This window comes from Hyposmocoma kahamanoa, unplaced genomic scaffold (assembly GCF_003589595.1).
Source record: "Hyposmocoma kahamanoa isolate Upper Pololo Valley unplaced genomic scaffold, ASM358959v1 102, whole genome shotgun sequence".
NCBI lineage: Eukaryota > Metazoa > Arthropoda > Insecta > Lepidoptera > Cosmopterigidae > Hyposmocoma > Hyposmocoma kahamanoa.
Window position 1 is genome coordinate 14959881 of NW_020653337.1, and position 23781 is coordinate 14983661.

The 23781-nt window shown below is 34.3% G+C and overlaps 1 protein-coding gene across 8 annotated transcripts in view; it reads left to right on the forward strand.

The window, feature by feature from the left end:
• Positions 1-23781, forward strand: part of LOC113236072 (probable phosphorylase b kinase regulatory subunit beta) — a 41687-nt gene that overhangs the window by 9223 nt on the left and 8683 nt on the right. Inside the window, exons 1-17 of one of the 8 annotated variants that reach the window (XM_026472071.1) lie at positions 1835-2039; positions 2249-2366; positions 2509-2532; positions 2697-2832; positions 3864-4146; positions 4346-4475; positions 4758-4909; positions 6301-6637; positions 7129-7218; positions 7598-7621; positions 12957-13111; positions 15365-15379; positions 16021-16140; positions 16738-16848; positions 17799-17926; positions 19426-19601; positions 21807-22069. In XM_026472071.1, the coding sequence (XP_026327856.1) occupies positions 2028-2039; positions 2249-2366; positions 2509-2532; positions 2697-2832; positions 3864-4146; positions 4346-4475; positions 4758-4909; positions 6301-6637; positions 7129-7218; positions 7598-7621; positions 12957-13111; positions 15365-15379; positions 16021-16140; positions 16738-16848; positions 17799-17926; positions 19426-19601; positions 21807-22069 (2274 nt within the window). In that variant the 5' untranslated portion in view covers positions 1835-2027. Of the gene's footprint in view, positions 1-1834; positions 2040-2248; positions 2367-2508; positions 2533-2696; positions 2833-3863; positions 4147-4345; positions 4476-4757; positions 4910-6300; positions 6638-7128; positions 7219-7597; positions 7622-12956; positions 13112-15364; positions 15380-16020; positions 16141-16737; positions 16849-17798; positions 17927-19425; positions 19602-21806; positions 22070-23781 lie in introns of those variants that run through there. The other 7 variants (XM_026472067.1, XM_026472099.1, XM_026472090.1 and 4 more) reach the window with 7 other exon arrangements.

The window sequence follows — 23781 nt, forward strand, 5'->3', positions numbered from 1 at the left end:
ATATTTTTTAATGCAGAAATATAATTCCCCATGTCATTTGCTGTCTCTTTCTTATAACTGAAAAATTGTAGACATAGATCATAGCTTTTATTTTCACTATTTCCTCCATATAACCCATTGACTTACAAATAAATCAATGATATAACCTACTCTTCCCATACCTATTGGGAACTCGTCAAACGCATGACAAGATTTAAAATTTCATCTATCATATTTGTCATCATGAGTCATTTTTCATACTTAGCTTTCGCAATGTTTCACAGCCTCTGATGCCTCTGCAGCTGGTGTTTGCGGCCTACATCACCTGGCTTCGATGATATCTAAGGCTCCAGGGATGGCCTTAATAACAACCATTATTCTATACTAACATGATTTGAAGTTTTGTGAATCTAGGTGTCCTATCTGCACCCTAGATGCTTCTTCAATCGCCTTATCCATAGCGGTTGACAGCTGGTACAGATTTCACCATATGAATTTTTCTTTTCGTAAAAGAACGGAAACGGAAAAAATTCTTTCCCAGAATTAAACTTCTTTCCTAACGCTCTGTTACCATGTTAAAGATTTATAAATTAGATATATGGGATCGAATAAGAGGTAATAGAATAAACTCAGCACAGTTAAAGCAATGTATGTTTTACATTCAGTGACAACACAAGTTACTAGGTTACTATAGAAACTATCTTTATGGTAGACACAAAACACAATAAAGGCTTCATGCCTTAACACTAAGCTTTCGTTTAATGGGTATTGGTTAAACATTCAGTTACATTTTCTATATATTTTTTAAGATTTTTTCGAGTTGCGTCCTTGTTTGTGAGTGTTTAACGGTAATAACACGACTTATGGCAACAAACTTTAAGACACATTTCGACTTATTCCCTTAACTGCGACTGTTCTATCGTTATAACAATACTTATGATACTAACCACATTGATAAAAGGCATAAAACAGTCAAAGGAATAAAACGACAAATTTTACCAATAGCGACACGGTATAGTCGCGGGTATGATCAATCGCGTCCAGTGGAACAAACGGGATTCTCAGTTAAGTTGGAGTTGGTAGTGGATAGAAGATGTGGAAAGCTTAAGCTTGTTTAATTAACCTAGATAAACACAAATAAATAGATTTGTAAAGTACTTAGAGTTTTTCTTTTATTGACAGATTTCAAACATAACAAACAAACATGTTCTAGTTGTCATAGTAACCCCTTTTTTTCAAGTTATACCTTTATATACACTGTGGAATAAGGCAATAGTCGCTTTTCATCATCACAATACGTCATCTCAACAATACGAAAAGTGTCTTTATTGTAAAAATATATCTGTACTTATTCGTTAAACTTGCATATATTTTTTGAGTTGAGAGCACTTGCACCTTTAAACTCATAAAAAATGCCCGAAAACTAAAATTTATGTGTATAAAAGAGTGAGTTATTATGCCCTTAGTATACTAAATCTATGTATGTACCATAGATTTAGTATATGTATAATATACTAAATCTATGGTATGTAAAATAAGGAAAACGCTTAGACTAAGGAAACTTAACTATTTTATTTTTTTTCCATCCTCTAAGGGAAAACGATATGATATAACGATATGTTATATAATAGGACACTGAAGCCAATGGTGAAATAGAGACAAAAGGGCATAACTCGTCTTATTCCGTTTTTCATTGGAGGCACTGAATTAATAGAAAGATTGTTTTCCATCATAATAATATAATCCTAACATAGATAGTTTGGAATATATGAAGAGGCTGTATGGCGGAACCTTTGCCTTCCCAAATAAGCAAATGTTAAAAAAAAATTAAAAAGCTAGCAATACCGAAATAGCCGAAACTCCATTTATTTTGATCACAATTTGATCTATAAAAACATCACGAACTGAGTTTGTTTGTGAGAGCCATGTCTCTCTGTGGATTCGTTTGTGATTTAGTAGACTTAAATTGAAATGAACTGCTTTTGACCTTTCATGCTCAATGTCATTCGTACTTCGTACATCTACCTACTCTACTACATTACATTTTGATGAAAAGATTGGTAAGCAAATTATTTCAACGCTTTTACTCCTGTAGGAAATTCTGAAATTAATAGGACTAAAAACGTGGTTCGGTCAAGAGCACGAGCAAGAGCTTGACATTTTGAACCGTTCTTACAGCAAGCGGCATAGAGTTGAATTTGAATCTAGCTTGACGTACTCTTGGTCCTGTACTAAATTCTTACTGTAGGTATTTAAATTTTTGTTACAGACGTTCCCCGACGTCATGATTCGTCAGGGGAGTATAGACGATATAAACACTCAGCAATTTTTGAAGATATCCAACTATGAAGACACTGTTAGGCAACTGGATATATACTATGCTATAGGTAAAACAATATAATAAATTTCATTGTATGTATTATCAACATCTCCACTTTAATCTTTAAGCAATCTATTTGTTCTGAAATGAATGTACCTTTTGTACCTGTCTATAATTTTAAGTACAGAAGTTTATGCATTTTTGTACAGCTATACGCCTGCTTCTACTATTATGTGAGTAAATAAATGTGATGTGGAATAATATTTTATCAATTATCATTAGAAATAAATTATATATAAACCATTGTAACAAACAGTTGATTTCATTGTACCACATTTTATATTACACAATATCTGAAATGAACACTATGAATAAAATAATTAAAATCTTGTTGCAGTAAAAAGACAGCTACTAAGATTTCAAAGTCCGATCACAGGACTGTTTCCTGTTCTGTCTTCCGATCTTCACATAGGTAGTGTGAGGGACAGCATATACTGTGCTGCAGCAGTATGGGGACTTTATCAAGCTTACAGGTACTGATGTAATTAGTTTCTTATTGGTTTTTTACAAGCCCCTTAGGAGCACCATTTGCGTAAATATTTTGAGTTGATAAATTTTTTTTTACAATACTAAGTGACAGGATGAACAAGTAGTGCGCCTGGTGATAAGCGACCTACATATCCATAATAGTTGCAGTGCCACTCAGAGGTTCTAGCAATAGCAAAGACCTTAGGGACACTGCTACTGTGCCGGTCACTCTGAGATGTAACTTGACAAGTCCCAGGTGCCTGTAATATCACTAGCACCCTTATCCTTCCAAACCGGAACACAGTAATGCTCACATTACTGCTTGGCTGCAGAAATAGATAAGGTGATAGTACTTTCCTGAATTAACCTTTCAAGAGGAGCTGTACTGCTACTAAATTATGAATAATGAATTATTATTAACAGTCCAGCTGCTGATTTGTCTCCTGACACTGACTCAAATCCCAAGGATAAATTTGCTTTTAACAAAAATTTAAAATATGACAACTGTTTGATCAATATCCCATAAACACGGTACACAAAATAATTTTGAAGATTTTGACTTGATATCTCATCACATTTTCCTACAATATTCATTAGAATAGCATTGTAAAATCGTATTTTAATAGTGTTAGTCTAAAAGTGAGATTATTTTTCAACTATTCAACTATGACTTGTCTATGGTTCCATAGTCCTGTATGAAAAAAACTTTTGGTTTATTCAATTAAAGTTTTTGTAATAGATTAGTAAATCGAATATTTTAACTGCAAACAATGAGTATTTATGTGTAAGGATTTGAAGGAGGATTTAAAATTATTATTTAGGAAATTTTAAATATGCTTATGTAGTATACATATAGATTATGTAAGGAAAACCACTAGTATGACTCAATTAAACAAACCAATTCATTCAATTAGGTAATTAATCAATTTGTAGTCACAGTGTCAGTCACTTGCTTGTTTATATTTTGTGCAAAATGGATTGAAACGAAGTTTTACGAAAATTGTGATTCAAAGTAAAAGTAATACTTTAATTTCAGACGTATAGACGATGACAGAGGAAAATCATATGAGCTAGGTCAAAGCACAGTAAAATGTATGCGTGGTATTCTAGAATGTTGGGTGAAGCAAGCAGCGCGTGTAGAAGCATTTAAGACGCGGCAGAGCGCTGCTCATGCTTTACATGTAAAGTTTCACCTTACTACTGGTGAACCTGTAGTTAGTGATGAACAATACCATCATCTGCAGATTGACGTCGTCTCATTGTATTTGCTGTTCTTAGTACAAATGATCACCTCAGGATTGCAGATTATTTACACACAGGTTAGTCTTATATTATTTTTTCATTGCTGTATTTTAATTTCTTTCAGTATCACAAATGTTTGTGAACTGTTTTGATGCATGAGGAGTAATTAAATAAGAATGTTTTATTTGTTATTATTCAGCAGCTACAATTACCTGACCACTTAAGGTTAAGTTGTCATATTAATGAGAGTAACAATGCAGCATGTTTTTGTTATAGGATGAAGTGGCATTCATACAAAACTTGGTGTACTATGTGGAGCGCGCATACAGAACCCCAGATTATGGTATGTGGGAACGAGGCTCTAAATATAATGATGGCAAGCCTGAAATTCATGCCTCTTCTATTGGTAGGTTAATACTTTAATTTCTTCCGAAATATTCATTTTTCAACTATGGCTGACTGAATAAAAAATATTTTACTGTTTAATAATTTGCTATTGCAAATTAGAGTTGTGTAAATGACGTGGGCTTTAATTGTTGACAGGGAATTTTTGTGTTTGTCTACAACTAGATATTGGCCACCAGACAATACATTTTATGTGTTAATGTTACTAGTTTTCCACACAAATAATTCATTAAACAAAAGAATTGTGCAATATCTTCATTGCAATATCGTTATATTTTTTAAGGAATGGCAAAAGCAGCACTCGAGGCCATAAACGGCTGCAATTTGTTTGGAGACAAGGGCGCATCATGGAGCGTCGTCTACGTAGATATAGACGCTCATAATCGTAACAGGAGCATATTTGAAACTATGTTACCGCGTGAATCGAGTTCTAAGGTAAGTCTAATGTGTTGAGGAACTATACCATTCCAGTGTGAAATTAAATATTTTTTCCTGGTTACGGCCTTGAAAGGTAACTTTTTACCCCAATATCCTGTGTTAACTTGTCAATTCTAAATTTTTTTAAATGCATAACGGAATTATTTAAGAAATTGAAGACTTATCAGGGATATTTGTAAAACACTAACAACGTTCCAAGACTATATTACTAATATCATAAACAATAACTTTTGTCCTATGGTAGTTAACCAGATATTCGACCACCTGTAACATCAGGCCAGCGCACTTGCATTTGAAAACATGCGCCGCGTGAATTACGACGTAACCGCTAACAAAATTATTATTTTACGTACCAATTATTATTCATTTTTAGGCCCAACGTTTTTAACTTTGGACGTAGTTCTTAAGAAATCTATTGTTGAAATTTAATATAATTATAATTTTCTCGTTTTTACTTCACCTCCACTGTGGCCACCCTATGATTCCCATGACTTTTTTACAAAACAATAAATGTACCAAGTATACATTTTAAAGTTTTTGTTGTACTATCTGACTTTCTAAATCTCTATCTGGTAGTAAGGTAGTTAGTTCAAACGTGAAAGCGTCCTCCCCGATAACTCCCGCCTTGGTCCTACGTTTTACCGTTTAGAGGATCTATTTGAATATTTTTATTTATGTATAGAAGTAAAATGTGATGAATTGTTAGAAGTTGTTGTTTATGAGTGACTGCCAGGACTAATCTGCGAGGTTGTTAATACTTTATTAATAACCCTGTATAGGTTTGTATTTGTTGCCTAGTTACGTGATAGATTCTCGCGTGCCTTATTCAATAAATCGGTTGTATATTCTAAACAAAGGAGCAACTAATTCTAAAATGTTGCGACTAGAACCGACTAATTCGCGACTTTTTCTGGGTGCAATCAGATCTAAGCCAAGAGCCGTGGTTCCCGAGATTCAAAAATGGTGCCGCCAGAATAAGCTTATTCTATCGTGGACAGTAAAACACCTTAATAACTTCAAAACGGCGTAACGACTATATCTAGTTTTTACGACTAGAACCGACTAAATCACGACTTTTTTTAGTGTAATCAGATCTATATTTATATTTATTTTATATTTATATTTTATATTTAGATCTGAGAAATGGTTCCTCTGGAATAAGCTTATTCCAGGCAGCGTGGACAGTGAAACACCCTTATAACTTTTGAACGGCGCGGACAGACTAAATCTCATTTTTTGCGCTTAAAACCGACTAAATGCGACTTTTTTCTGGCTAGTCAAATTTCAAAAACTCGACCATGGTCACGCTTTAATAAGGGATGCTAGATGCTCTGTTATGTGGTCAATGCTCACTCAGTGGTATAATTTAATGTTTTGTTTAATAAAAGGGAGTCGACGCTGCGCTTCTACCTACAATATCCTTCCCCGCTTTCGCGACTCATGAAGAGCATTTAGTGCAATTAACAAAGACTAACATTTTGCGGCGTTTACAAGGCCGTTATGGTTTCAAACGGTTTAGTCGTGATGGATACAAATGCGTTCTGGAAGATCCGAACAGGCGGTATTATAATGAAGGGGAATTAAAGGAATTCGACGGTATCGAATCTGAGTGGCCTTTGTTCTATGTTATGATGATAATTGATGGAGTATTCAAGACATTACCTGATCAAGTTGAAGAGTATCAACGATTGTTGAAGGCAAGGATATACATGGATGAATTTGGAGGTTCAGTTGTATTTTATTTTTTTTTAATTTTGTCAATTGTTGAAAATAAACGTTTAAATCTGAAAACCACGTAACTCAGTTTTTGGATGAATTTTTTTATTCTTCAAGCACATTATCGGGCAATTAAATCTTGAAATATAATTTGAAGACACTTTTTTAATTATAAAATAAAGGTATAAATATAGATTGCCGTATAATTTTATTAGTAATTCTGTTTTTTGCCTGCTAAAATAGTACTACTAAATAGTTCACATTAATGGAGGTTACGAGTTTTACGAATTCAACATTTACAAAACCAAAATATTACTTGTCTTTGTGGTCATGATATCGAGTTCCTAGGTTTGTGACGTATTGGAAATAAAAATATTTTTTTCGCTTTAAATAGCCTATATTTGTTTTTTTTTGTTTTTCAAACAAACCAATGTTTCGGGATCTTTATAGGCCCCATGGTCTCGGCTGACTGTTTAAGTGATGTTTTATAATTTTTTTAGATCCAGTTATTCCATGGTATTACTATGTACCACGGGAAGGTATAGAAAATGAACGCAATGAACCATATTCCGTGCGAAGGGTCCCTGCTAGTGAGTATACAGTTCTCTTTTTTATAATATAACTTTTTTGTGATGTCCACGTATTGAGCCTTTAATGACAACTTAACCAAATTAAAATTAGACAGTTGCAGAATATTTAGAACAATAAACATAATAATGTAAATCGATATATAATAGTAGGCTTACTGGGTTTGTATATTTGCCGGTATATAAATACATAATCCCAAAGCTTTTCAATTCCAAAAAATCGTACGGAGAATTTGATAAGAACCTTTCTTGAAGGCAAATACATCAACATTTTTAAGTTGTTAAAATATTGATGGATCTGCAATGATATTTAAATTAATGTTATACAATTATGTAATATAATAATTATCTTTCGGATTTGATCAAAATTATGAAATTACAGGCCAACCCAGCGATGATAACAAAGGTAACAATGTCCAGGCATTAAGATTGTATTTTCTTTGACTAATTACTTGTTTCTTCTTGGTATTAACAAATGTAGATAGATCGCTTTCGCTATTACTTAATCTCTTATGTATTGATGATAATGTAAGGTTGTATTTGGTGGATAAACGTATTTTCGACTTTGTAGCAACGCGACAGGCGACAGCGTCGCATATATTCACAATTAGAAATGTCTCGCGACCTTAGCAGTGCGTAGTCAAAATCGTAGGAAATAGAAGACTCACGAAATACAAGTACCATGAAATAGAAGTGTCACGAAATAGAAGAAGTGTCACGAAATAGAAAAAGTGTCACGAAATAGAAGAAGAGTCACGCTGCCCTCATCTGGAACGTGTATTGCGCTACTGCCTTTCCCTGCTCTCGAGGGTATAAGGCGAGCCATTTACGCGCAGCGCATACGACGTTTCTGGGCCGAGCTGTGAACATGATTTCATACGAATATGCTAATCCAACACAACTACTTTTTGTTGTTCCGCACCATTGACCTACCAACAAATGGACATCGGGTTCGCGCTAAAAAATTTCCGCACCTATAGGGCGTTAAAATCACATAAAGAGCATCAATCGCGCAACAGTCTTCGTTTGTTGGACTGACAGCGCGGTTGTCAATCATGCAGTACCATATAATAATAACTTGTAAATATTACTGCAGTAAAGTGTAAAAACAGGATTTTGTATCATATTTTCACTAAACAAATATATTGTGTTATCATAGTTGTCATTTAAAAGTGTTCTTTTGTACAGTTTTATATTATTTAATTTATATATAAATGAATCGTAAATATAAATTACAAAAAAATCAAATAGTTAACTAACCTTTTTCTACACGTTGCATGCGCAAAAGATGGAAAGAGACCCATTACGTGAATTTCAAGAAGCTTATATACATTTCATGGTCATTTTCAATTGCACGAGCCACAAGCGATTCAAATATTTAGAACAAAGAAACTATAGAGTCGCTTTGATTTAATCTTATTTTTAAAATGATTTTTTATTAAACGTTAGCATTATCGAACGAAATATTGTTGTACTCGTTTTACGGCTTGGGATTACCTATCAGAAGTCAGAAAGTACATTTGCCCGAATTAACGTGTACAAAATTCGACATAATAATATATATTTATAAAAATGAATTAATATTTACGATAAAGGCTATTACTATTGTGTTCAAGTAATTTTCAATCGAAGCTAAATATGGTGCATTTTGTTAAATTTCCAGTAGAAGCTGAATATGGTGTTTTGGGCCCTTAAATTGTTGCAAGCATAATTAGGCAGTACTGCAATGACGTTACAATTTAAATTAAATGTTTTAGTTTTTTATATTTCGTTACATGTCACTACGTTTGTATAAGTTAAACTCAGACATTTTTTCGTGGTTTTTGTATTAGGCCCGACGTCAATTTGTTGGTAGGTCAATGTTCCGCACGCAAAAAATAAATTCTCAGCGCCTTAAGCTAGTTTAGGTAATTACTAGTGTTGCAACGAATAGTGTATTCGGCTTCTGAACAAATACCGAATATTCGAACAAGAGCGTGGCCGAAAAGTCGAGTATTCGGCCAAACTATTCGGCCTTATTAACACACATAAATTGGCCCGAAAAATGCCACTTCAGTTATGATAAATAATTTTGTACAATGAAACAGAAAATGTCTTTTAATTTAAAAGAGTCTATACTACCTCACCTCGAAATATTTTTTTCAAAAAAAAGGTTAATTTCGTTTGGGTCGAGCGACAGGAAGTGTCCTCCGGCTTTGTTTCAGAATTTTTTTTTTACAAACGAAATTAAAGTCATTTGAAAAATGTATATCATATACTGTACATGCTCTGATATACAAATAAAAATTGGTATATTATGATTATACCTATTGAATACAACGGTTTTCGTGTAAAATTTGTGTTGTTTTTTTTCTATCGTGAAAATTTTTAGGAATCGTGTTTACACACCGCATACTGATCAGAGCATTGTATACTCAATTTTACTAAATATTTCATCCAAATTGATTGATTAACACTTTCACTGTTATGCGGAATCAACCAAAGCCATTTGAGATTTTACATAGACTCTTAGGAAGAAAGTAATTATAATATTTATTCCACCTCAGCTTGGTTAACCTTCAAGAGCTTAATTTTGTTTTAGTTTGCAAATAATGAGTGTTTGGTTGATTTTGTTACATTTATTTAGTCATGAGTAAACTACATAATACCTAGGTATGTTTCATTTGTCAAGTTACCTTTTTCAATCTCTTAAAAAAATATTTGATCTTTTTTAGTTATATTGCGTTTTATTTCCTTTGATCTTTTACATAAAGAAACGAAAAATTGCGCTTTCGCGAACTCACAATGTATGTTCAGCATCAATAAAATTTACATGAATTATTTTTTCTTATTTCTTCCTCCTATTTGTTGGTATTCGACCGGATAGTGTAACATGACTAATACTAATACCGGATAGTGACATGATTAAAATCAGCCGAATACATAACAGTAACCGAATATTCGTCAACTCCAATTTCCAACTTCTTCGGTGCACCAATTATCAAACATATCAAGTAATGTACTTACCTACCGCTTACTACTTTACTCGTATCAGTCGGTCAAGGAGAAAAGGCACTGTCCCCACTTTGCTTTCGATTAACTAAGCTACTGCAAATATACTGCCTAATTACGTATACGTATGTAATAGACATCAAGCTGTAAAAGAGTAATTGAAATGTTTATATCCGCCAAATAGGACTTTACGATAAAAGTAAATAACTTCGCTTAGAGAGTAGGCGATGCATACAGCTACTTAATGTGAAATCAAGACACTCATTTGCATTAATAAAAAACTGCTTTCTGCATTTTCGACTATTCGTTTTTATAAGTTACTCCGATATCTATGTATGTCATTTAGGTCCAAAGGAGATCCGCCAAATCCCATACAAAATTACCCCAGGCCCGGCGCCAAAATAATGTAACTCAATTTTTAGAGTAAAAATAGCAAAAATATATAGTTTCGGTATTGCTAAATTCACATGCTAACATTGTCTTTTTGCCCGTTGAATTTTAATAGGGGCTCTTTGTAAAATTATATTTTTTAGAGAAACGTCGTCATTTTTAGTTCATTAATCTTGTAATTAGTCATTACGGCATATAAGCATGTATGTACTGTACTGTGAACTATGAAAAAATAAATTAGATGTTCGAAACTACGTGTAAAATAAAACACTTAGTATGGTTATAAAATAATATATATTTTCATTTTCTCGACAGAATATATGTTTGATGGACTTAGTTTTCTAAATCAACTAATACAAAATCTAAGCCTAGAGCTGGGTGGTCTAAATCACGTTCATTGTGTCTAGCCCAACCCAAATAGTACATGACGCTTATTACATGGGCGCAACTTCCCAGTGTTCTGTTCCCGTGATAACAGGAACAGTAATGTTCTTTCACTGCCTCGATTCCAAAAACCGCAGTATTAAATAACAAATAGGTATAATAAGTTTTTGATCTGACATGACGTGAATTAATTCTGCAGCGAATCAGTACGTCGTTGTTTGTATGCGACTGTGACCTTATAACTCGATCATTTATTATATTTGTTCTGAGTGTCTGTAAACCTCGATTTCATATACGCCATTCTCTTCGTGTGTTCGCTGCAGTACGAACGTGCTATTTTGAGGTGATATGTGCCTATAGCGAATTTTATCAGATCTTCGTACGTCAGCTCCGGAAAATCTGATACTTCTGGATTGTTTGCGTCCAGTCTAGTAAATGATGCTCTTTGCCTGTTCAAGTTGTTTTCTAAAACATACGCGGCCAACAGATTTGTTTTATGTATGTTGCGGTTTATTGATGCAATAAAATCATCAGTAAATCTACTGTCTTCGTAAGGCTCCTGAAAGCAGTTTATCAAAGCCGCTGCTATTTTGAAATCTGTGAATGTTTTCGTCAAGGTATTGTTAAACATTCTGTTGCGGAAGATTTTAAAGCTATTTTTAAACTTGCCATTCACAGTTTCTACAACCCAACGACACATGGTTATTAGTGATTTGTTGGCCTCTTCTGTAGTGAGTTGAGTTTCATTTAATAATAATAATAATAATATGATTGATATACATGCTTATATGCCATAATTATTTATTACAATGTTAATGAACTAAAAAGGACTACGCTTCTCTAATAAATAGAATTTTTCATAAAGCGCCTATGAAAATTCAACAGGCAAAAAAACTATGTTAGCACGTGAATTTAGCAATACCGAAACTATATAATATTATTGCTATTTTTACTCTAAAAACTGAGTTACATTATTTTGGCGCCGGGCCTGGGGTCATTTTGGCGGATCTCCTTTGCAGTTTAGTAAAGTGTGGTTGAGTGTACATAAACTTTACAAAACACGTTTTTTTATATTATAGGGTGACAAGTTACTTTTTGACCCTGCTGAATAATATAGAATTTAAGGGTATTATGCAGTGTTAAGGTTACCACTCCGCAATTTGAATAATCCGGAGAAAAGCCTGACATTGAGTCCGGACTTGAACAAAATAGAATCGAAAATCTCCCTCTCTCTCACGCGGCAGCAGAGAAAGACATACGTCCGGGCAACAAAATTTTGTCGTAAATCGAGTTTACTACAGAATTGCGAGCCGAAAAATCCGGTCAAATTAATTCACACTAAAAGTCAAAAAGCCGGACATGTTTAGACAAATCCGGATGGATGGTAACAATATGCAGTATTGACTTTTGACGTTTGTGTCTGTATTGAAGTATTTTTTTAATTCTGCATAATCGTAAAGTTCCAAGTCTAACATCGCAGCGTTTCAAATTTATAAGATATCTGTCTGTGTATATTAATTTATGAGGATATTGAATCTTATTGTTGATTGATTATTGCTAATTGTTTTTACAACTTGTAAATATTTCATTTTCATGATGCAGTAACAGTAGAATTTATTTTGTAAATAAATTAAACCGGTCCATACAAATAAATCTATTACGAGCTTGTACTAGCATTTTATATTCGTTATATAAATTGATTTTATATTCATTCTTTATTATACCAACATGTGTTACTAAAACTTTAGTGACAAAGGGCAAAAAATTGATTTTGTTTCTATAATTAATAAAAATTTATTAGTATGTAACCTTTCATGCCCATAAAGTTCTAAAACAAGAATATTACACATTCACCTATAAAAATATAACATCCAGCAAATTAGCTTAAAACAGTTAAAATTCGTTCATGCAATAAACTTGCCCTGCTACCGTTATAAGGGTACTTTATCATTGATCTTGCAAATTTCCATCGCCAGATACCGGAGGTCTATTCCTGTGGGCGCAATCCCTCTTTGTCCTAGCTCAACTTTTAACGGGCGGATTGTTGCATATGAACGAATTGGATCCAATAAGACGATATCTACCCTCGTACAATCGACCTAGACGTGCTGGCCGATATTCTGCGTTCCAGGTATGAATATTTAAATTTAAGCATAAACTAGTTTTTACGATTATATTATAATAATAATATAACTTCAGATAGCCAGGATCTATTGGTTAGTATTACAAATATTTTAACAGCTATTGTTAGTAAACAAATGAATTTATATTAAATGCACTATACAAATATGTAACCAGTCAATGACCATATAAATAAATAAATATTAGACAATATCACGTACGTTGCTCTGATCCCAAAGTAAGTAACTAAAGCACTTGGTGTTACGGAAATTGGAAACTACGGTACCACAAACACCCAGTTCCGAGACAATATAGAAAAGTTAGTTTTTCATATTAACCCGGCCGGGAATCGAACCCGGGACCTCGAGAGACGGCGAAGCCATGAACACCGGTGTGCAAGCCACTCGACCACAGAGCTCGTCAAAATATGCTTGTGTACATAGTCATTAACTGGTTTATATGCTTGTGTGTGAGGGAATCGGATTTACCGCAAATACCTCAAGAATACTGTTGGTGCTGATCCGTAACCTGATCGTCAGCGTGGCAGCTCTCTTGAGCACGATAGCTTGAAATTCATCTATGCGTGTTTCTGCGAACATTTTTGATGCGCTGCAGAAGCGGTGCAGCCCCATCAGCGCTCCAAAACCATTATTATACTGAACTCTGAGGGCACTTCGGAGGGAACTTCTGAGTACAGAGGCTGCTGGTATAAAAGCTCTGAAAGTATTGCTTAAACATATATCGTCCTGTTGTCAACCCTTTACACGCACAAGTTGATGGGCACCCAGGGTTAACCGGGATATACGCCGTCCTGCATTTTAAGCGAAAACGATTAAATTCACTAAAAATATTGACTTTAATCAAGTCGGCCTACCAAGATACTTGATGGAATCAATCACAACATGGTTAAATTTGTGCTTGATAAGCTCAGAACATGTTACAAGGAACAAGTTATACGATCACCTTAAACAACATCTTGTTTTTCAATTACATTGTTTTTTCAGTGTAGAGCTGAGTAAAAATGAGAATGAGAAAGGCAATATTTACACCGTTCCGTTTAGTTACATAAGTTTGTTACTTTTTCGTCGGCTGAAAACAAATCGAACGTAGCTTTCTGACATTCAGGATGTTACGCCATAATTCCTGCGATTAGGGGCATTTGTTCAGTATATCTGTTATTAAATAATTATAACATTCGTGTAAAGCATCATATGCAAAAAGCGGTCTAAAGACCGAACCCATCGACCCGGGCGGGATGATGTCGGCGGCCTTGTTTCTAGAATCATGTCATAGGATTAGATTAGAAGTAAGACCGTCGACACCAATACTGTGTCGCCGGGTCGGTGGCTTCGGTCCTATATACTAACCACTAGTTACAGATTTCTTGCCACGTTATACCTTCCGTCAACTCGTGACCATGGAGCGTGTAACTGTTCTGAAATATCGAGGAAGTAAATAAAGTCGTGATAAAAAACCTGCACTATACTAAGTGCAATTTAGCATGTCGATGGCGATCGTTCACCTCCTCCTACTACTGTAAAGGTTATTTGTGAAAACGATACTCTATAATGTTCCCAGTAATGTGTACAAGTAGTATTGTTAACGTATCGTGGTTGAAATCACCTTGACGTACAGATGAACTCGAGCATTGTAAACTTTTAAATATTTTTATTGTAATGAAACATTATTTCAATATTTTTCCTTTATTTTTTCAAATAATGTATAATAAAAAACGTAATATAAATCCTAAGCAGTACCGTCTGATTTTAGAATCCGATCCGCGTCGCTAAACCTAAAAGTGGTATTACTTTTTGCGAAAAATAACAAAGTAAGTTAATAAAATAAATCAACACCAAAATTCGATAATTCTCGGAGTAGTATATAGTTTTGTATTAGGAGGGACCTCAATTTATAAGAGAAGACTTTCACTTTCAGAAGTGTTATATAGCATTGGATCTTATTGTACTTATATATTACTATTGACCTGTAATACGGGCTATTTTTAACTATAGATAGTAAGTTTCCCTACAAAATCATGATATTAAATTAGTATGCAAAATAATTCTGGCTATAATTATACGTTTTCATACACGAGACATTTATTATATTTGTTAATTTTTAGTAAAATTCACAAATATTTTGTAATTTTATTCAAAATCTCTGGACACATTTTACTGATTTCTGAAAATTATACTCAGAAATCGAGTATTATGGTCCACTACTCTAAATTCAAAATTGTTTTACTTTCATGCAACAATCACAGGCCAAGCCAGCGTTTGTAAGTATTAGGCATTATGGTAGCAAAATTAATAGTAGCATGCTACGCAAGTTTCTGCTATTTATACTCCTGTTTGCAGATTTATAACTTTTTGCATGAACGATATATCATTTAAACTTTTAGCTTTTCTGAAAACTTCGTTGATTTTCTTTGGCGATAACAGTGTGGTAGAGAAATATTTAATTTCCTAAGAAAGCAATAAAAGCCATAATGTATAACGATCTCTAGCTATAGTGTAAAAGGAGTTGTAAATTTAGTCGCCACATAATTATTTGCGATAAGAATCTCAAGAGAGCTCATTTTGAACGCAATGTAAAGAATCTTGCAATAAATCAGGTGCACGATACCTTACGCATTCGATTTGGCAGTTTTAAGGCAATAGAATTATGGGCAATTGATGATACACTTAAGTATTTTATGAATGTGTAGAATCACGAATTCATCATACATTTTTGAATAATTGGAATTTTATGATATAAACATCACATTCTTCATCCATTAAATAAATTCTATTATGCATACTTGCATTGGATATTTATTCGTCCAATGCAAAAATTAAGAATAGCATGACAAGATAAAAATTTCATTTATTTTGGTAATTTTTTTACTGCACTGTGGTAAGGATGTTTTTACGTGTACAGGGTATAGCGACAGATCTGGTAGTACAAGTGGTACTAATCGCCGAATCCATGCGTTTGCAAGCTATGATGGGCACGTACGGTATCCAGACTCAGACTCCACATGAAGTTGAACCCGTTCAGGTCAGTTCTTGCCGCCTCTTGTGTGTTAGTAATAAACGTTCAAGTTGTAGTCATTTCAAAAACCAAGTCCTGTATCCGCTTTGGGAGGCTAGTGTGGTGGACTACGCACCTAACATTCCTGAAATTTTCGGGTGTGGGAATAACAACTCGAAAGTTTCAATATACACGGGACAAACATACATAGGTCATACATTCATTTTTATGCATACAATTTTTTTTGTATGTTACCAAGTGACGGAACTAACAAGTCGGTCACCTTGCAGTGCCACTCAGAGCCTTTAAATAGTTCTGAGGGGTACTGCCATTGCGCCCGTCACTCTGAGACAACTTGACAAGTCCCATGCGCCTGTAATTTCACCAGCACCCTTTTCAAAACAGGAACGCAGTAATGTTCACTGAGATGCTCGCATTGCTGCTTGGCGGCAGAAAGATGTACCTAACTCTATCATAAGGAGCTCTACTGCTACTAAAGTCAAACATATAATGTAATTGACGAAGACAACCTTGACAACAAAATCTTCTTTTACTGGATTGTTATTTTTTGTTTCAAATTAAACTTATATAGATCATTAAAATTATATAGATCGATCTTTATAGGTTTGCAGTTCTACGCAATTGGTACACGTATACAGAGAATTAGGAGTTTGCCAGAAGTTAAAGCTTACAGGACGACCTATTAGACCTGTTGGGTCATTGGGCACTAGTAAGGTGAGAGCTAAGTAGGTATATTCTATGTAATAGTAAAAAACGTAACTTGTCGTCATTGTGTGTCTGCTTTGGTTGACGATAATTCAGATCAGCTGTTCTTTGATATATGGTGCATGTTATATAATTGACGAAATATATTTTATCACACAAAAAGTAGTACATTTGAGGCTATCAGCGCAAAAGTGGTGTAACCCGAACTTTTTTTTCTCTTCCACATTACTTTAAATGATACTAAAAGCCTAAGCAGACGGCGTATTTCAAACGCGCTCAAACATCGCGTTGCAAGCAAGGAGCTTACATACTCCACTGGAGTTTACACTTAGACTTTCATTTAGTTGATTAATTTCTAAAATTTTGCTGAAATTAACAAACAAGACTAAAATGAAATCTATCTATTTTATTTAAAACTGCGATACGTACGCGCGACTACAGCGCGTCTGCGGCGCGTATACGCGCAGATGACGCGCGTTTATGGCGCGTGTAAAACATGCCGTGTGCGTAGCCTCTAAAGTAGGTACATAATTATTGTATATTTTTGGATGCTAAAATAATGGATAATAAATATATAATGGTCATATATTATGATTACCATGTATAAAATTAATTTGGCTAATTTTAAATCTTCTTCTATATCTGCCCTGTTTGTCATAACTAACATATTTGCATTTTGGTAACTTTCGAGATATTAGCACCTAATGTCAGTTATGCTGGTTTTGCTTAACAATAAAACTGAAACTAAATATATAAAAAAAACCGCTTATTAGGAGGTTGTAGATTTCTTTTTATTGATTCTGAAAATGTGAAAAGAAAAAAGTATAAAAACAAAAAAGAAAACCGTTTTTTTATCAATAAATTAATAATATCAATTAATTAAAGAACTGTTTTGTTTTGTTTCAATGCATTACGGCTAAAATAAATGACTTTACACTTATCAATACTTACTTTTTCAGATTTATAGAGTATGTGGAATGACAGTTCTCTGCTACCCTCTCATATTCGAAGTGTCGGAGTTCTACTTGTACCGAGATATGGCTCTCCTTATAGATGATATAAAGACGGAACTACAATTTGTTGGGAAGTAAGTATAGTATAGTAAGTAAGTATACCCGTAGAGTAACTATTATGACGACTGCTGACTTGATCTGTAGCTGTAGTTGGTAAGAGCGGTAGCCACGATGTGCCTCATCTGGCTGGTTGAGGTCCAGCCGAATTGAAGGAATTTTGCTTTGTGTTTGTTCGATCTTTGTTCAATAATAATAACTGAGTGTTAGTGGAGTATTTTTACAAAAATATATGAAATTCATAATCCATAATTCAATAAAATAAATAAAGATACCTTTTTAATTAGCCTCACCAATGTTACGGCCTTGATAAGGGCTTGTCGCAACATTTTCATACAATTGGATTTTATTTATACTGTTGGATTCTACTAATTTCTACTACATAGTTGGAAAGAACTATAATAACATTTGAACTTGATTGTCATCCAACTACGCCTTAAGACCAGCATAATCGGCGGACGGCAGGGCAGAGGTCATTAAATTTATGAATGTATATTTTATTCTATTTAATTTTTTTTTATGGCAAGCCACACATACGTAATTTAAGTTAAATTAAAATGTAGTTCCAGTGGGAGGGCAATTTTTACTTTTATTTAAATTTTATTTTATTCAAATTTTCAATTTTAATATTAATTTATTTCAATTTTAATGTTATTTTTACAGTAGGTATATTATTTTATTACATTTATAAGTGTTAAATTCTGTAAACTAACATAGGACATAAGGTTTCTGTAAAACTAACAAGGGAACCTACGTTGTCTCTTATAAAAAAATATTATTATTATTAACGCCCTCAGCCTTGCCGTCCACCGGTTTACGTAGACCATAATAATAAAAATAATAGTAATAATAATAATAATAGTAATAATAATAATAATAATAGTAATAATAATAAAAAACTCTTCATACCGCCTTAAAAATGATAGATCTGCACCCTAAAACCTATATACCTCTACAAAAGTAAATTGCTCGAGAGTCCGCCGCTTCTTTAACATGACCTCACTCCAAACATTTTGTTGTCGCTCTCGCGTAAGTCGCGCCCTTTCGTGCTAGTGCTACTGATACAACAAACTCCACACAAAATCACCACTCACTCTCATCCCATCAGAATAACACAACCGAACCAGATAGTTGGCTTAGGTCCGTACCTGGGGGTGTACTCTCGGTCTCCGTCCGACATCCGTCCGAAACGATTACTGTCAAATAAGTAATATTCGACAAAAAATTAAAAGACAAGTATCAAGAGTGAAGCTTCACTCGCATCACGCGTCTTTTCATTTGCTCAAGTATTGCTTATTTGGCAGTAATTGTTTCGGACGGATGTCGGGTGGAGATCGAGAGTAGACCCCCTGGTTCAATATCCGACCTTGAGTCGAGTTCAAGAACAATCTTTGTCATTATTATATTAATAACATTTATTCACAAAAATAACATTTAGTGGTACATTGCATAATTCGATGCGGCACTCTCTACTTTGAGATCGAGTCGTGATTGTTTTGCTCATTTGTTTATTTAGGTACTGGCGTCTGTCTGGTCGACCGACAGTATGCCTCCTAGTGCGCGAGGAACACATGCGAGACCCCCACTTCAAACAGATGTTAGATCTCTTCGCGATGCTCAAAAAGGGACACTGTGATGGCGTCAAAGTCCGCCTTGGTCGATTGCAGAATTTGATTTCAAGCTCTTGTATGGGTAAGTCATTTCAGTCAACAAGATTTTTTAATTAATCGTTCTTAATTTTTTATAAATTATATCAAGTGACGGGACGAACAAGTACGCCTGATGGTAAGCTACACGCCCGTCTATAACAGTTGCAGTGCCACTCAGAGCCTTAAATCGCAAATATTTGAGGGGCACTGCCACTGCGCCCGTCACCCTGAGACATAAGTTAACAAGTCCCATGTGCCTGTAATTTCACCAGCACCCTTACCCTTCAAAACCGGAACACAGTAATGATTAGAAACATTTAGTTGCGCTGTCAAGTGGCACCTTGTTGTGTTTTGTATAAGTATTTATTGAAGATTCGTATACGTACCTACGTAAATAACTAAATTGTAATACCTACATTTTACTAAATGCACACATGTATGTAATCACAATACGTCTCTCATAACGCGCACACATAAAGCTACACGCCTGTCCATAACAGTTGCAGTGCCACTCAGAGCAAAGATTTGAGGGGCACTGCCACTGCGCCCGTCACCTTGAGACATAAGTTGAAAAGTCCCATATGCTTGTGAAAATGGAACCGCAGAAATGGTCTTATAACTGCTTTGCGACAGAAAAAGGTGGTGAGGATTAGGAGAGCCGATCCCAAAAGAAATGGGATATAAGGTCAGGACAAAGATTTAGCTGCGATGTTACTTGATAGAGGTGGGTAAGCTTCTAGGGAGAAGGTGAACTCACTTGTGAATTTCAGGTAAGGTTACACAGAAAAAAAGGATTTCTACTAATAAGAAAGAGCAATTTCTCAAAATATTTGCTAATTCTGAAAAAATATTTATTAAAAGTAATAAAATATTGTCACTACAAAAATACTGCTTATCTTTTTCTAATACAATTTTACTCTTAACTTTATTCTAACTTTGAGACAAATACGTTCACTTCAAGATTTTATTTCATTTCTAATCAATTAATTGGACATTACTTATATCAAGAAATTTTTACCTCTTACATCAAATTTAAATAATCTTAAATGAATTCAAAATTTCTTGGGTGTATTTTAAGAAAATATATTCTTAAACAAAAAATGAAGCAGTATTCTATTCAGATTAATATTCTAAATTCTAGAGTATATTCTTAAAGCAACATTTCGTTGCGTTTTCATAGTCAATCTTGTCGTGACATGTCGCCGAAGGCGCACGCGGTAACGATTACTTTTACTTGTGCTTGTAATCATAAACAGTCATTTATCCAAAGAAACAATACGCAGTATCTAGGTTGTTAGGGTGTTCTTTGTAGTCATAATTCAAGAAATTTGGTTACAGCATGAAATCAAACTATATACACTTGTAACAAGCATAACATGCAATTAGTTCCATCACGCCACTGCTAGATGGCATTAGATGTACTCTGAAACGCGCTATCGTTTTGTTAACTTCAATAGTATAAAGTCATCTCATATATTTGGAATTGTTAGTGCTTTCTGCCGCTGTAGCATTTATACGGCACTGGATGGTCCTCAAGTATTTGAGAGGATTCCATATTTCCATCCTGTTTCTGCTACTTTAAGGTTTGGCACTGCTGGGTCCATAACCCTGTAAATTTATCCTTTTTGATATTAGAAAACATAAATCTTCAGTCAAATAATTAAGTACCTCTCAATTTTTCATTCTTTTTTTTTTTCAAATCAAAATCGGACATTTCTAGTAACAAATAAATATTTTGTTGAATCTAGAGTGGCTTTGTGACTTGAAGTAAATTAATTTGCTCTTGGATTAAATATTTTTGTCTTGTAACGAAAATACACTTTTGAGACGTTTTTTTACTATTATCAAGTAATTATTCTCTAGCGTCTATAGGGAGAGAATCGTTTTGTTGGATTTAATAAATTTGTCTTCATAAAAAGAATTTTGTCTTTTTCTAAGTAATCTGTTTTTACCGTGTAATAAAATAATTAATTCTTCAAGAATTCCGCCACATGTTCAAATCAAACTTACCAACCTTTTTCAATTGCTTACTAACCAAATAAAAAAATCGGTAATTACGGATAGAAACATCGAACACAAAGTAAAATTCCTTCGATCTTACGAGACTTGAAAGAATTTTTCTTGGTCTTCGGTCTTTATATCAATGATAATAGCAAACTAGTCGAGTATTTCCACAAAATATCTATCAAACTCATAGTAGTTAAACATCATGATGTTCAATAAATGAATATTGCAAATCCACTTTCAGAGCATCTAGACTTCATGAGCCAAGGCGAGTTTCCATTAGAAATGTTCACACAATTCAAACAATTGGAACACGAGTACATTGGGTACCAATCCTTGACGGACGTGCCACGTACTCACACGTACCGAGAAGAAACGGTGTGTTACGACTCTTATAAACACCGTTCTACACCCGATGTGGTCTCAGCGCTGCGGGCTACGGATAATATATTCGCACAAAGTCAACTTTGGGGCATCCTTATGGAAAGAGAGGGACCGATGTATGAGGTACGTGACAAATAACGTACACACGCACACACTAATAGCCTCACGCTAGAGAAACCCTGTATCGTGGGTGCCATAACACACGCATAGGCAACCACAAATTACACCCAAACTCACGAGAGAAACAGATGTAGGCCTTACAAATAGTTATCCTGGCCCTGAAATCGAATCCGAGACCTCTGTGTGGCAGTCCAGTGTGGTAACTGTTCGGCCACTGAGGCAGTTACAGTGAGAAATCACGTATATGTATAAAATACTAATTGATGCCCGCGACTTTGTAGGCTACTCGAAGTAATCATTTTAATGATTACTTCGAGTAGCCTACTGTGCTATACTAATTTCCATTGTTTTTTGGTTCTCCATACAAACATTCATCCCCTATTTTACTCCCTTTGGGATTTATTTTTGTGGCAAATGTAGCTTACGTCCTTCTCCTAGGTCCCATCTATCTCTATACCAAAATTCATCAATATTGGTTCAGCTGTTTCGACGTGAAAATGTGACAGGCAGAGTTAGTTACTTTCGCATTTATAATATTAGTTAGTTGCTAAACAAAGTTAATATTGTACTTGATTTAGCAAGTCTACGAATCTTTTTCAGATACACTTCCTTAGGGTTGTTTGTAACAATCACGATCCCCTCTTTGTTTAATTCACTATAATAGCAGATTAGTTTTTGGGTCGTAGAAGAGTCACAACACGCTGGATTTTGGATTGTCTTCAGTCTTATCGAAAAGATAAACATGGTTTTGTTTAGTTTGACCTCGGTGGCTCAACTGTTTACACAGCAGGTTCCGAGTTCGATTCCCGTTAAGATCTATTGGGGAAATATTTTGTACAATGTCATATCACCAATTCCCCTAGAAACAGTAGTTTCAAAGATATTACGCTATCAAAGTACGAACTGTGAAATAATAAGGACCAACTATAAAAAATTTAATGGGGTGGCTAGTATGACGCTCACGGCGCTCGTTTTAATTCGTATCCCGACCCCGCTGTTCTTCATTATCTTATTACTTGGCTAACTTTGTACACGCCGACTTTGCTCTTTGATACGTGGCTTACAATAGTGCTGAATTTTAAATACATTTTAAAATTTGCTTTTTAAAATTGTCGTAGGAAATATATACTTATTTTAGCGGGAACTTTAACAAAAATATTTTATACTACATCCAAAATTCTTACAACGTAATATTTCCTTTTTTAATTTTACCTACACGTCAACTCGAGCGCGTACTGCAACCTACCAAAAGTCAAGCAATCGCTCATAAGCATTGCTACAGTATTGTGACAACGCACTTTATCTTGGATACACTCTTCTGTGCTACAAAGCATAGTTTTTTTTCGAAAGTATAAAAATATTTGAAAATATCACATTAACTTAAAGTGTATCTATAATAAAAGAAAGATCTGTTTTTCCAAAACTGCGGTTTTCCGAAAATCTATATTTTTTACAGAATAATGCCGTCCTTTATTTTCGAAGGCCAAAATCCTCTTTGAGTCATGTAACGAAGAGCAGTCTTTTCCGTTCTCTATGAATCCATTTATGATTAATTTACTTGTAACGATACACATGGTTATAGAAGTTGAGAGTAAAGAATTAAATACTAAAAAATATTGAAAGCAAATATTGTTTATTTACTCATGCACTAAAATTTTTTTAAAGTAATCATAACGTTTTAAATTGCACGGGATACATATAAAAAAATGTCACAA